At 38.6% G+C, this 14,936-nt stretch overlaps 1 protein-coding gene across 1 annotated transcript in view; it reads left to right on the top strand.

The window, feature by feature from the left end:
• Etv1 (ETS variant transcription factor 1) overlaps nucleotides 1-14,936 on the top strand; it is a 92,319-nt gene that overhangs the window by 71,222 nt on the left and 6,161 nt on the right. The window contains exons 9-12 of the mRNA XM_038336442.1: nucleotides 1,350-1,418; nucleotides 3,240-3,308; nucleotides 6,650-6,819; nucleotides 12,641-12,742. Coding sequence (XP_038192370.1) covers nucleotides 1,350-1,418; nucleotides 3,240-3,308; nucleotides 6,650-6,819; nucleotides 12,641-12,742 — 410 coding nt within the window. The remainder of the gene's footprint in view (nucleotides 1-1,349; nucleotides 1,419-3,239; nucleotides 3,309-6,649; nucleotides 6,820-12,640; nucleotides 12,743-14,936) is intronic.

The following is a 14,936-nucleotide window of genomic DNA, read 5'->3' as shown; positions in this document are numbered from 1 at the left end:
GACCAAACAAAGAAAGAAACAAACAGAAAGTATTGACTTTGAAAATGAAAACTTTTACATCAAGGATAAAACCAGGCCAGATATAGGGTATAGCTTATCTGTTGTTACCACAAGTGTCTAGATGGGTAGATCTGAAGAGACTAGACTTTGAGACTCATTTGTTAAGGGTGGTATATTTGAATTACTAGTGGTGGAAAGGAAGTTTTTTTTTTTGTATTATTGCATTTGTGGTACACATTTAGTTTTCTTTTTTATAATGTGCTTTCAGGAAAAAAAAAGCTAGTAAAATGTACATAGGATCTAATTGTCTTGAGCAAGTGTTTATGCATTCAAGGGTAGGATCTGTCTGGGAGATCTGAAACTTGTCTTTTGAGGAAGTAATTTTAAGAAAAATAAATAAAAGTAAAGTATTAAATAGCTAATAGGTAGGGTTCAGAAGGGACTCCAAAAATACAGGAAGGTACTTAATTTTGGGGGCCGCCATGCATCGGTCTCTGAATTCTGAGTGAATCTTCCCTCAGCACGGGGAACTGGTGAACTGTAATAGGTTTCAGAGATCATCTCTCAACACTTTATTTTATAGAAATGCAGGCTAAGAAAGGTTTGTCCAAAGCTAAGTAGTTTACATAGTAATAAGGTCTTAAATTTAGATATGTCTCCTGAGCCATGTTTATTTTCTTCTCCGTATCAAAATCATCGAACATGTTCAGTTCTGAGTTAACACTGTGAAGCAGCCTTCATGGTTAGCCATGTTGCTTTCTCTTCCAGACCCCTTGGCCCTATAGGTGGGGCTTTTTCTTAGCACAGTCATTATAAAACTCTTTATTGCACATTGCTTCTTCATTTGCTTTGAGCATAATCTATAAATTCTTAATAAAAATAAAAAACTAGATATACTGTTACCTGAGAAAAACAGCTAAAAACCTTAAAAGGTTCAAGATAGCACATGAGATTTAATTTTTCTATCTTTTCTTAGTAATTCCTGTTCAGTATTTGTGAGGTCATCTGTAACTAAGCCTTTGAGTTTTGCAGTGCACAAAGACAGAATAATGTGGAGTATATCAATTAATTCCAGTCACCTTTAGACATACGGGTGTGGCATCAGTGTCGTATTGCTGAGCTGCAGCAAAGCTGAGTCGGTAAAACTGTGTTCACCTCTGACAGAAGAGCGCCAGCCTTCCCTGCCATCCATCGAGCTTTTGTTTCTGGAGGCCCGCTGGCAAGGCCCACTGTGTGCCAACAGGCTCGCTCAAGTGGGCTCTTGGCGACCCTGTTCATTTCTATCCCCCCTCCACCCGTCCTGCCCTATTAACCTGCCTCTCTCTGACAAGTTTTGCTTCTTCTTTCAGAAGTGCCTAGCTGCCACTCCATCTACATGAGGCAAGAAGGCTTCCTGGCTCACCCAAGCAGAACAGAAGTTAAGTTCTTCATTTTCAAGTTCCTAATAAATAACATTAAAAATAGCCACACATTCCAAATTCGGATCGACTTAGTCATTGTGTGCTTTGAGAAAACACATTATGTTTCTAAAACGTTATTTTAAAAATTACCCTTTGGGGGCAGGGGATGATCAGTGGCAGAGTGCTTGGCCAATATTCTCAAGGCCTTAGGTTCAGTCCCTAGCAATGCGAAATAAACACAAACACGCTCTAGCTTCTCAAAATGAAAGGCTAGTCTCTGGCATCGTGGTAGCTTGTACTGGGTTGTTAGCATGAGTCTTGTCCACACAAACAGTTGTATTCTTTTCTCCCAACACCTGACACTCTTTAACTAGAAATTGCTCCTTAACGATTGCGCACCTGACTTCACTCTACCGACATATATCATGGAGAATATCCGTCTACGACCTCATAAACTTAAATCACAGTTTTGTAGCAAAACATGGTGGGATGACTTTGCCTTTCAATGTCCTCGATTTTGTACCTTTTGGGAAAGTAGTTATGCAGAATGGATTCACATAAGCAGTGTAGAGAATGAGTTATTTCAGGTAGCTATGGTGGAACTCTCCTGCTCTAATAGATTTGACATCTACAAAGTACTAGACAAGAAATGATTTTATCTGGATATTATCTCCACTGAAGGATTCCTGGAACTATGATTTAAACAACATGTTTGTTCTGTAAAATTTGCTTAGATACAACCTTTTCAGTTAGGATTAACTTGGTTTTATGTGAATAATATTAATAGACGTTTAAATGACAGCAGAAGACAGTAAAATCTTAAATACTTGAGAGCAAAACATATAATTACTATTGCTAGTGTTATTAATATTATAAACCTACCATAGAGAACGTTATATTTGAGAAACAAAGCTATGTTTAAAATGTATGAGATTTCTTACTATAATTAAAGGTGACAATTAGGTAAAGTCAAGTATACATGAGAGATAAAAAGGTTATTAAAAGATATCAGTTTATTTTTTTATTTTTTCTGTGAGCTGAGTTAGTATAGCACAAAACTAAAAACAACAACAAAACCCCCTTTCTTACTCTCTTGAGTATTCGTGAAGAGGAGGAGTGGGTGAGCCAGATGGCACGGTGAATGAAGATTCTTGCTGCCAAACCTGGAGAGCCAAGTTCAGTCCCCAAATCCATATAGCAGAAGGAGAAAGCCCACTACCACACATGCTCCTCTAACCTTCAGGTCCAGCTGTGATGTGTACACACCACACACCACACACACACACGCATATATATAGAGAGACACACACACACACAATCGAATACAATGGTTTTAAAGTGAGATGGTTAGCCTCCCAAGATGTTTCGACAAGGAAGTGAAAGGTAAACTAACTCAGTTCAGAGAGCCAGGCACACCAGAAATCAAGGACAATTCCGGAAATTCATTTTGCTGTCTTTCTCTAAGTAATAAAACAAAGAAGAAGCCAGACCATAAAACAATACACTGTAAAGCCTGGGTCTGCCAGTACTTTGGTAAGATCTACAATTCGGTCAGAAGCAATAAATCTCTGATGGTTCCACATTGCTGTGCTATGGCGCCCATCTAAATTGGAGTGCATGTAAGTCATTCGTTCCTCACAAGAGCTCTATTGCTCTCATTCCCATTTGATGAAAGATGGGGAAACTGAGGCAAAGAGCCAAACTAATGCATCCAGCATCGAACAGCTGGAAAGTGGCAGAGTCGTTTTCAAAGAATCTCATTATGTCAGCCATTAAAGCACTTGGGAGCTTGATTTTATATTCTATCCTTAATAACCATGTCCTGCTCTCCCCCCACAGGCTGCATGTTTGAAAAGGGCCCCAGGCAGTTCTACGACGACACCTGTGTTGTCCCAGAGAAGTTCGATGGTAGGTCTCTCTCCGTTTCATTATTTGATTTTTATGAGTGCAGATTGCATTTTCCTTTGCAGTTAACATTTGCACTTCCAGGTGTCTGTGCACATCCTGTATCACCCACTACGGGACCAGTGAGGTTACTGAGTGTTCCCTTTGCTTCCCCCTCCCTCTGTCACTCTCTTCTCTTCGGTTCCAAGAAATTCCTTTTCTGGAGACCGGACAGAAGAACGTCATTGTTACTCCACTTCGCGCAGAGTGAGGCATCTTTCCATTGCCCTGCTGAGCGCATGCAGCTTGTTATTTGAGATTTACTGAAAGCTGATCCTGTAATTAACAAAGCAGAAGAGAAAGCATGCTGCTGGGGGTGCACTGATGACTAATGCAGCCTCCTCTCTTTTTATTGTTCATGAAGAGATGCATTACGGAGCACAGGAGCAACATAACTGCCCATTGAGTTTACTGATTGCTTGCCCCCCACACTCCCACCAAGGAAGATGTACATTGCTAATGTAGCATTATGTTGTAATTGCTTAAAAGGAAGTTAGGAAAGCATTACCTTTTAAATATCTCTCGATAGTACAATGAAAGGGTCCCAGATATTAGAAGAGAGCGTCAAACCAGATAGAATCTTCTGTTCTTGACATGCGCGGTGGCAAAAACTGACATTTACAAGGAAGCTGGGAGGAAAAGTGAACGGTTAATTCATTTACTGGTTCTTCGGAGTGGTCTCCATATTTCCTGCTTTGATTGTCAAACAGGAAATGAGCAGGGGCCCTCTGATTAGCTGATTGCAAAAACTTTGGGGATGTTGGCTGTAATGACTTGGGTGCTCTCAGAGTTTTTAATTGTCATTATTTAAACAGCGAAGTGTATGCTCAGATTGCTGCTCAGTCTATTATAATTAGTTACTTGAGGGCTTAACTGCCAAGCTTCTTGCTGTTCTTGTAGTTTTTGGAAAGGATGGGGAATTTTAGGAAGATCTATTTCCTCGGCCTCCCTTAAGATGGCTAAATTATTAAAGGTCATGGAGTTGAAACCCCAAAGGGAAGCACTGCTTCAGCTTTCTTCTGTAGTGGATAGTTATACCTCTATTTCAGAACTGCGAGCTGTCTTAACTACCCCTATGAGCATGACATCACAATCCTTAAATTTTGCTTTTTCTGTTGACCTGGGGCTTAAAATTTGCTTTTTGGGATGTCCTTTTTTTTTGTTTGTTATTTCCATTTATTGCAAGCTTCACATTTTAAATAATCTCAAAATTAGTAAAGGTATATAAGAAGGGAAATTATCTTAAACTATGGGAAAAATAAGAAGTTGGTGCTTTGGGAACTTGCTGTCCTAGTTTGATTTCTTTGACTTTAATACTGTAATTATAGAGAACAAAATTACATCAGAGAGGATTATTTTTTGCATGTAGCTAATTGAATAAGTCACATTTGTAGATGGCAATACCAAAGAAGCTGCATTTCACAAAGTTTCACTGTCTGTATGACTGCACACTTGTCTCCACAAAAAAATGGAAATATTAGAAGGAAAAATCTGAGATAAATAATACTGACTTTGAAATAAAGATAAATGTGCCAGGATAAAGAAAAAAGAATGTCATTATTCTTTAGTGGCTGTTGAACTGGATAGTTGTGTGTGTTGTGTTGTTATTTGAGTATGATTTTTTTGTTTGTTTTGTTTTGTTTCTGATCATGTGAGGAGGTGTAGTTCTACTTCCTACCAGAAATCTCTAGAGGGCTTGTGATTTAGTTCATTATGCAGTTCACACTTAGTGTGAATAGAGCTACTTAACTGTATTGTTTCTTTAACAAAGAAGATATCTGATCCATCTGCAGGCGTTAGACAGGCAGTGTGAGTCACGCCAGCTCAGAAAGTTCTGAGATGTGTGGCTGGAGCTAGAAGGAAAGGATTATTGGTCACAACGCTAAGTGTCCTGGTTTGGATTTTGCTTTGAAAAGCCAAGTTGTATAGCAAAAGCACCGTTAACACTTTGGCTCCTCAGATTGTTTTATGCTTTCCCATACCAGGGAAATATAGCTCACATTTTATTTTCTTAAAATGTTTATTTCACAGAATGTTATGGTATACATTTTTTTTGGTATTATTAATTCTTCTCTCACAAATACATCCTGACTGCCATCTCCTCTCCCTCTACTCCTCCCAGTCCTCCCCATTCAGTTTCACTGCCCCTCCATTTCCCTTCCCTTCAGAAAAGAGCAGATATCAACCAAACATGACATAACAAGATAAATAAAACTAAGCAAAATCCCTCATATCAAGGATGGAGACAACCCAGTAGGAGGAAAGGAGTCCCAGGAGCAAGTAAAAGAGTCAGAGACACCCCTACTCCCACTGTTTGAGTCCAATAAAAATTCCAAAGCTCAACTTATCCACACCATTTCTGCAAAGAACCTAGTATAGACCTATACTATATGCTCACGCTCTGTGAGCCGTTATGAGCCCTGCTTATTTGATTCTGTGGACCTTGTTCTCTCAGTGCTCTGTGGGACCTCTCTGGCTCCTACAATTCCGGCACTCAGATAGCAGAAGCAGATAGATGTTTTAGTTCCAGGCCAGCCTGGTCTACAGAGTGAGTTCCAGGACAGCCAGGGGTACATAGAAAAACTCTTGTCTTGAAAAACACAACAAAAGACCAAGAAACTAAATTAAATTAACAAAATGCAGGTAGCTGTATCCATCAAGAACGTTGTTTCCTTTGTTGCTCAGTAAAAAGCAGTGGCTTCCAGAGGCAGGCACATTAGGTGGAATGACAGAGCTGCCGACTCCTCTAACTCACTGTGAGTTCCCCAATTCATTGAAAGTGCAGGTCACTTAGACTTCACAGTATGACTAAATTTACCTCGAAATATGTGCTCTGAGTTTTTCAGTAGTCTGTCGTGTATGGGTCAATAAGGCATTTACAAATTACAGTTTGTAGAAATTAATTTATACAAGTAAAACGCCTGGAGCTTAAAGCTGATTATGTCTTCAGAGTCACAATGAAAAGAAGTGTGATTAGGTACGATGGTTTGTAAAGATGTGAATGAAAGATAGATAATTGTATGAGGTTTTTATAAATAAATGATGTTTATGAATTTACTCCTTACTGGTGTACATTTATATTAATGAGAATACATACAGTATTATAATAATAATTATAATAATAACATACAGTCTGTAGATTGTTGATTTCCATTTAAACATTTGATTATTTTAAATCTGTATTTAATGGCACTGTTAGAAAACCCATGAAGTAACTGTGTTTAAGTGTTTTCACGGTTGATTTGGTATAAATTGTATGCAAATGGAACAATATTGCTGATAATAGCTTATTTTTTTAAATTTAGGGGACATTAAGCAAGAGCCAGGAATGTATCGGGAAGGACCCACGTACCAGAGACGAGGGTCTCTTCAGCTTTGGCAGTTTTTGGTAGCTCTTCTGGATGACCCTTCAAATTCTCATTTCATTGCCTGGACTGGACGAGGCATGGAATTCAAGTTGATTGAGCCCGAAGAGGTTAGTCCAGTAGATTTCAAATAGGAAGCCAAAATTTCCTATAAGTGGACCTGGTTAATATGCTGAAAAGGTATATAAAAGTTTTAAAACTGTATAGACATATCCTAAATTTGAAAGTAGGTCAAAACAACGTGAAAGTATGGATTTGCTTCACGGTGTTAAGCCGTGGAATGCAGTAGTCTCTCCCAGTTTGCAACAGTTTACATCTGTTCAGAGGGCTGCTTTTGCAGTAGAGTCCTGGCTTCACACCAAACACACACGGAGGACTCAGAAGTGGGAAATACCATTGCTAAACGTTTAGGTGTTTAAATCTGTAGTGTATTTAAAGCTCCATTTGGCTATAAAGAAACTTTGGCTTTCTGTTGATGTACTTAAATGATATAAGTGAAGAACCACCAAAATATGGTGCGGGCTAAAAAGACTAAAGATGCCTAACCGGATAATCTCAGAGCGCTTTACCATGACAGGAATGTGTGCTCTCCCTCATGGAAGGTTTTAATAATCAAAGCAAGAGTTGGACTGGGGAAGTTCAACAGGGATTTATGTCAGTTAAACAGCCATTTCCCTCCACCTGTGATTAAAATAAACCGAGCAGAAACAGAACATTTTTCTTCTGTCATATTTGTTAAGACAGGAGACATTACTAAATGATGTCAGGAACATTTGAGCCACTCTGAAGAGCCCACAATTCTACAAGTGATTAAGTTTCTCATACAACAACCCGTGGCATTTAGACATTTGAATCTGAATAAAACAATGGAAGATCTGACTGGCTGGCCACTTAGTGCCATCATCTTGAGTTTTCATGATTAATTAAATGCAAGGGAGATACGCAATCATGTGTTTCACACAGCTGATGTTTCAATGACTTTGCTGTCACAGGTGCATGAAGTCAAAAGCAGGACCCAGCAATGCAGCCAGTTGACTCTTTCCAAATGGTAACAAGCTCAGTGGGAATTGTGTAATAGGTACTACATGTCTCCGAAGCTTTTGTTCAACATCCTTTCCTAGGGGCCTCAGAGGACAGCTCAGTAGATAATACGCTTTTGCACAAGCATGAAGGTTTGATTTCTGTTCTCAGTAGCCATGCTAACAGCCAGGTGTAGCAGCATATACCTTTAAACACAGTGCTCTGAAGGCAGTCACAGCAAGATCCTAGGGACACACTTGCTAGCTAGTCTAGCTGAATGGGCATATTCCAGGTTTTTGGGGAGGCCCTGTCTCAAAAGGGGAGGTCTAGAGTAATTGTGGAAGACACTATCATCAAACACACACACACACACACACACACACACACACACACACACACACACACCACACACACACCAAAAGAAAAAAGAAAAAGAAATTTAAAATTTTTAAATGATATGTCTTATTTCTGATTATTGCCTAGCTCACACTTAGAATCATATCCACCAGACAATTACTGTGTTGTCTTCTTGGATTTCTTGTTTGGAAAGGGTCTGTGAATTGTTTCCTTCTCTGTGGCCCACAGTCTCTCTCTAAAACTCTGCTACATACAAACCTTTCCGTGTTGACCCCCTGCAGTCAGTGAATGATGTCTTGGAAGCCACCATATTATGCTGCTCATAGGTTTTATTCTCTCATGTTTCATCTTAGTTGAAAATGATAGTGAATGAACATCTAATTCTTGCCTGCTTATGTGCTCAGTGTGCTTGGATAACGTTAGCAACCATAACTCTCTCAGGTATCTGAGATAATGGCATATTATTTCCAAATTTATCAGTTATTATAGGGAGTTATTCCCAGAAAAATTCTTTAATATAGCAAGACACCTACAAGATTCCATGCCAACAACTTGATGATGCTCAAGCTAGTTGAATACCAGGAAGTTGGATATCCAGACCCTGATTCTAGAGTCGCTGTCCCATATTCACGTATTACCTTCCAAAGTTGGTGGACTGGATGATATAAGTTAATGATACAGTGCTTGCCTGGCACACACAGGGCCTTGAGTTTCAGCACACAACACCCAAGACACATTTACTAATATCATAAAAGAGATGAAGTTATGATTAAACTACTACATTGACTCACTTAGTGTACTTAACAGTAAGGGTGAATGCCATGTTGCTACACTCCTTATGCTCCTTCCTAACAGGGTAAGTGCTCACTTCAAAGTACTTCCTGAGAAAGTTATTGGAAGTCTTGGCCTAATCTCTGATACTTCATGTTGGCAATCGTGCCTTGGCTTTGAGTGCTGCCCTGTATAACATCAGTGCTTATGGGGATCAAGTTGACTTTCCCAGGTTTTGGGTGGCCCAAAATTTATTTATGCTTTCTGTTAATTTTAGACCCTTTTGTCTACAATGTATAGGTATATTGTTGGTGTTTTCCCCCTTAACTTTATGCCAGTTATGACCAGAATAAGTTTAAAGGCATACCTTTTAAGTCCTAGACTACTAATCCATAGTGGTGAGAATTACTCGGCACTATAGGTTGTAAACTCTTACAAGCCCCTCTTACATGATTTGCATCTATCACTTAGCTCTCTCAGAAATGCCTATGCTGCCTTAAAGTTTGTTGCATTTTAATTTTGAAGTGAACTCTGGTAAGAATCTAGAAAAGACTCATTTGTAAAGGAGTGTTTTCAGGAATTGTTGCTTAGCAACACTTTTCGCATTTCCCAAGATTGGCATGCTGTGTAGTTGTGTCTCTATTGAGCCACTGATAGCCAGTTTCAGGTTTAAAAGATTTTATTTTAAAAACAAAACCAAGACTCATCCTCCCTCCCTCCCTCTTCTCCTTCCCTCCCTTCCTCCCTCCCTCCCTCTCTTCTTCTCTCATTCCCTCTCTTTTCTCCTTTGCTTGCCCCTCCTCTCCATTCTCTTTGACATTTCAGGGTTTCATAGCCCAGGGTGATCTGGAACTCTTGATTCTCCTGTCATAACCCCAATCTTATACTCAGATCCCAGGTGCTAGAATTAACAGCATGTCTCACCATGCCTGGCTTGTATTTATTTCGAATTGCCACCTTTCCCTGCTCTATTCACTATTAGAATATTTACTGCCAAGTTGGTGGAAAATTAAGATGTCTCTGCCGCCGTGGCTGCTGGTTGAATTGTCCGTCTGTTCATTCACTTTATGACTCTATCATGTCACTTTATATGGTTATGATCTTACAAATAAAGTTTGCCTGAAGATCCCAAAAGCAAAGCAGCCAACCACTAGGGAGCTCTTACCTCTACGAAATCTTCAGACTGAAAAGAGAGTGAGTTCCTGTCTCATACTCCTCTCTAGTGCTGGTATTTTTTTTAATGCTTTATTGTATTTTATTGAGCTATATATTTTCCCCACTGCCTTTCACCTTCATCCCCCCCTCCCCATTCCCCACACTCCCACTTTACTCATGAGATCTTGTCATTTTCTCCTTTCTAGGTGGTTCCATGTATTTTTCTCTTAAGGCCTTCTTTGTTGTCTAGGTTTGCTGGGTTGTGGACTGTAGGCTGATTATTTACTACTTTATGTCTAAAAGTCACTTATGAGTAAATACATATCATATTTGTCTTTCTGGGTCTAGGTTACCTCACTCAATATTTTTTATATACATCCATTCATTTGCCTGCAAATTTTAAGATGTCTTTATTTTTTTTACCGCTGTGTAGTACTCCATTGTGTAAATGTACCACATTTTTTTTTATCCATTCTTCAAGTGAGGAGCATCTAGGTTGTTTCCAGGTTCTGACTATTATGAATAATGCTGCTATGAACATGGATGAGCAAATGTCCTTGTGGTATAATTGAACATCCTTTGGGTGTATGCCTAAGAGTGGTATTGCCGGGTCTTGAGGTCGATTGATTCCTAATTTTCTGAGAAATTGCTGTGCTGATTTCCAAACGGGCTGTACAAATTTGCCCTCCTACCAGCAATGGGGAGTGTCCTGCTTACTCCACATCCTCTCCAGCATAAACTGTCATTAATGTTTTTGATCTTGGCCCTTCTGACAGGTATGAGATGGCATCTCAGACATGTTTTGATTTTTGTATTTCCCTGATGGCTTAAGTGTCTTTTGTCCATTTGAGATTCATCTCTTAAGAGTTCTCCATTTAGGTCTGTACCCCATTTTTTATTAGATGATTTCTTCTTTTGATGTCTAGTTTCTTGAGTTCTTTGTATATTTTTCAGATTAGTCCTCTGTCAGATGTTATATTGAAGGCGTGCACCACCACCGCTTGGCTTCTATGGCTAACTAGTATGGGGTTAAAGTGTGTGCCACCACTGCCTGACCTGTATGACAGACTAGTATGGCTACTTTTGCAGTCTGGTCTTCAAGAAAGCTTTATTTGTTAGATCATAAAAAATATCACCACAACTTTACTCACAAAATAGTAAACCAACTGATATGATTAAAGACCATTATATGTTCATTCCAAGAATACAAATTAATGATAGAAAGAATAGTAAGGATCATTGGTTTTGAAAGGGACGGGGGGACAACAAGAAGGCTGTGGCTAATGAAGAGAAGAGGAGCAGAGAGATGGCTTGGAGGACTTTTTTATTGTATGGGACACAACAACTTGTAATTTCATGGAAACAATAGATCACGGTCTGTTAGAAAATGCTCTCGTGAACTTGCTTAGGCTGTGCATGGTTTCTTTCACTCAGCCTACGAAAGAGTGTGGATTAATGAGTTCATGACTTCTACTGCAGTCAAAGATGCAGGCTTCTCTCTGAATATGCCTCTATCAGTCCAGTGTGACATGGAGGTGGAATGGCACCACCATTGGGAAGAAGTGCTTCCAAAGCTCTGCTGAGAGCTCTGCCTTGGCCAGACCCAGGGGTCCACCATGGCAACACATTAAACACTTCCAAGATCTTTACTAAACACTGGACACTATGCTAAAAAAAAAAAAAAAGAAAGAAAGAAGGAAGGAAGGGAGGAAAGAAGGAAGGAAGGAAAGAAAGAAAGAAGAAAGAAAGAAAGAGGAAAGAAAGAAAAGAGAGAGAGAGACTCTCTCACATATATGGTATTTTTCCACTTCCACATTATTTTTAGTGTCCAATTAACGTTTCCTAAACGAGTTTAATTTTCCAGTTTGGAGTTGGCTCTAGTTTTCTTCAGAGGCCACTTTCGGCAATAACAATTATTTGTAGTTTAGGTTAATAATCGGCATACTGTTTCCTCGGCAGCCACACTACCAAGCTGTTCTTTCTTCTGCACAATTTGAGCAGGGGTTTCTTCTTTCTTTCTTTCTTTCTTTCTTTCTTTCTTTCTTTCTTTCTTTCTTTCTTTCTTTTCTTCTTCTTCTTCTTCTTCTTCTTCTTCTTCTTCTTCTTCTTCTTCTTCTTCTTCTTCTTCTTCTTCTTCTTCTTCTTTCTTGACACAAATGCAGTAAAATACCTTTACCAAGGAATTATTAAGCAGTTCTTAATTTGGAATTTTTGTCTGAAAATTCAGGAAGGAAAAGCCTGATGGTGTATTGCAGAAGGGAGAATATGCCTTGTTTTGGTCAATTGCAGCCTGTTCTTTCCTGACGTAAACACATTCCCTTATTTCCATTTAACTTCCGCTCAAAACAATGGTGACAAAGAATTCTGTTGTGATGTTTAAGAAAGAGGACTGCATGCTTGGTTTAAAGCAGGACCCAGGAAACTAAGATCATGGAGGAGGCTCTTTTACTTATGCCTTGGATTTGGACATGGTTTTGTGGGTTGAAAAGTCATACATTTATAAGTGTGTGTGTGTGTGTGTGTGTGTGTGTGTGTGTGTGTATGCGCGCGCGCTCATGTGCCACTAACCCTGAACTATGTGACTGATGAAGGCTAAACACTAACAATGTGATCTTGTTTTGATGGCAGGTGGCCCGGCGTTGGGGCATTCAGAAGAACAGACCAGCTATGAACTATGACAAACTTAGCCGTTCTCTCCGCTATTACTATGAGAAGGGAATCATGCAGAAGGTGAGATAATATTACGTTCAAACTCACTGTGATGTGCCTACCACCAGTCTCTAAGTCAGTTCTTAAAATCACAGTAGTGCTGCCTTACTCCAGCCAGGCTTCCACCTGTAGATGCTTGACTCCTGCTTGGAGCATTACAGGTCTGTTTGAAAAGTCAGAGACACTGCAGATAAATGTATAGTTGTATCTATCAAGGGGCAGGTTTTCTGAAGTTTCCACTTTATTACACGTGGTAATAAAAAGTTATTTCAGTATCAATAGTAGATCTCCATGTCTCTAGAAGCTGTAATTTTACTGTGCCCCACAGTAACACATTTTTAAATGCTTGTCTCTTTATTTTTTTTATTTTTGTTCTGATTCTTAAAACATCTCTTGTTCTTATTAGAAAAAGAAGCAAAACACTTTTTTTTCTTGCTCCATATCTTGCCTGATTTCATCACTTGACAGTTTAATATCCCAAACCACTTACTTGTAATAAATGTTTCATCTCATTTGGTTAGTAGAACAAAGTTCAATATATTTTAATTCAAATGAGCTTCTTTTAATATTTAAAAGTTGTTTGGTGTAAAAGACAAAAACATGGATAAAGATAAAATGTTCTTAATATATAACATTTATAAAGGAGGCCATGAATAAATGAATATATAAAGATAAAACATTTGAATATTTGTTATTATTTCCTTCAGCCTTGGGTGCTTTACAGCTCATCTATCATGAACGCTCCACAGAATAAACTCTTTGGATGCCACTGTTTGGCACATGAAAGGCAGATTGTGTACCACACACGCATGTGGAGATTGGACTCTGCATATAGGCAGCAACCAACCAGGGTTCCTTATCATGTTAGCAAGTACTAAAATTCAAACATGTACAGTCATTTCCCCACTGTTCCAAGAGCCACTTCTCATGCTTAAGTACATTGTAGCATAGTTTATTCAGAAGAACTCTATGACTCCCCTCCTTATTACACACAAACACATAATGGGGAATTCCAAGTTTGTATGATGATATTTATTCACTGGCTTAAAATTTTAATTAGGCCTTTGTGATGTATGTAAAGAACAATTAAGCTAGAAGTCTGGAAAATAAAATACAAATAACTGAAAGCGTTAATACAAGTAAAACATTTTAACTGGTAATTAATTTCACTAATTATGAAACAGAAATGTTGTGTTGGAAAAATTCTTGTAGTTCATAGATAAAATATCTGCACATCTAGTTAAAACTGTAACAATACTTATAAAAATATTTACTAATGTAATGTTTATATTCTCCATGATATAACTATATTTGCTTCTCTTTGCTTTACCATTTACATTTGCAATTTTGTTTATTTTATTTAATAATCATATACGGAGATACTTTGTTTGGGTCAAATATGCCCCCATTCCCTCTCCTTCAAATTTTGAAAAATTATTATGTTTCCTGTGTGTTTTTGTGTGTGTACCATCAGTATATGTGTGCAAGTCAGATGACATCTTGCAGTCCTCAGGTCTGGCTTGCGCCTCTGTGGGTCCCAGGGATTGAACTCAAGTTGTCAGACTTGGAGGCAAGTGCCTTTACTTGCTGAGCTATCTTAAAAATTTAAAAATTGAAGTGTAATTTAAATATGTCTCTAGGCTTTGACAACAGACCCACCTCCCCATTTACTTCTGATCCATCCCTTCACAGAATTCCTGTGCTTTTCTATCTCACTGTTACATTTAGATTTTACCTCATATGCAGGATTCCTCACCCTGTAGTTGTACCCCTAACAAAGGTAGGCGTCATTTACTTCGTCTGTGTGTCAGCTCCTATTTCAACCTCAGCAATATCTAACAGTGCGATAAATACAGTAGTAGCACTAAAAATGTTTATTCAGAGAAAACTAGAAGGAAGCGGAGACAGAAGTCCCTAGGAGATTTTATAATTTCGATGGCATCTTGTGCATTTAAAGTCCACATGATGAAATGCTTCTCATTTATTACATTGCTTCCCCGTAAAGACAACCTCAACACATCGGGCAAAATGACAGGTCCAGTACCCCAGGCAAACAATTCTTTTTTTTTTTTTTTTTTTTTTTTTTGCAGCCCCAAACTAAACACAGTGGGATATAAAACACTCAGAGGTATGCAGAATAAAGCATTTATTTTACTTTCATTTCCTGAAAATACTTTGACAAATAAAGAGAAAAGGAAACAATTCTACGATGTGT

The sequence above is a fragment of the Arvicola amphibius genome, chromosome 7 (assembly GCF_903992535.2).
Source record: "Arvicola amphibius chromosome 7, mArvAmp1.2, whole genome shotgun sequence".
NCBI classification, from domain to species: Eukaryota; Metazoa; Chordata; class Mammalia; order Rodentia; family Cricetidae; genus Arvicola; species Arvicola amphibius.
Note: the sequence above shows the minus strand (reverse complement) of the source record. Positions and strands in the feature narration are given on the sequence as shown.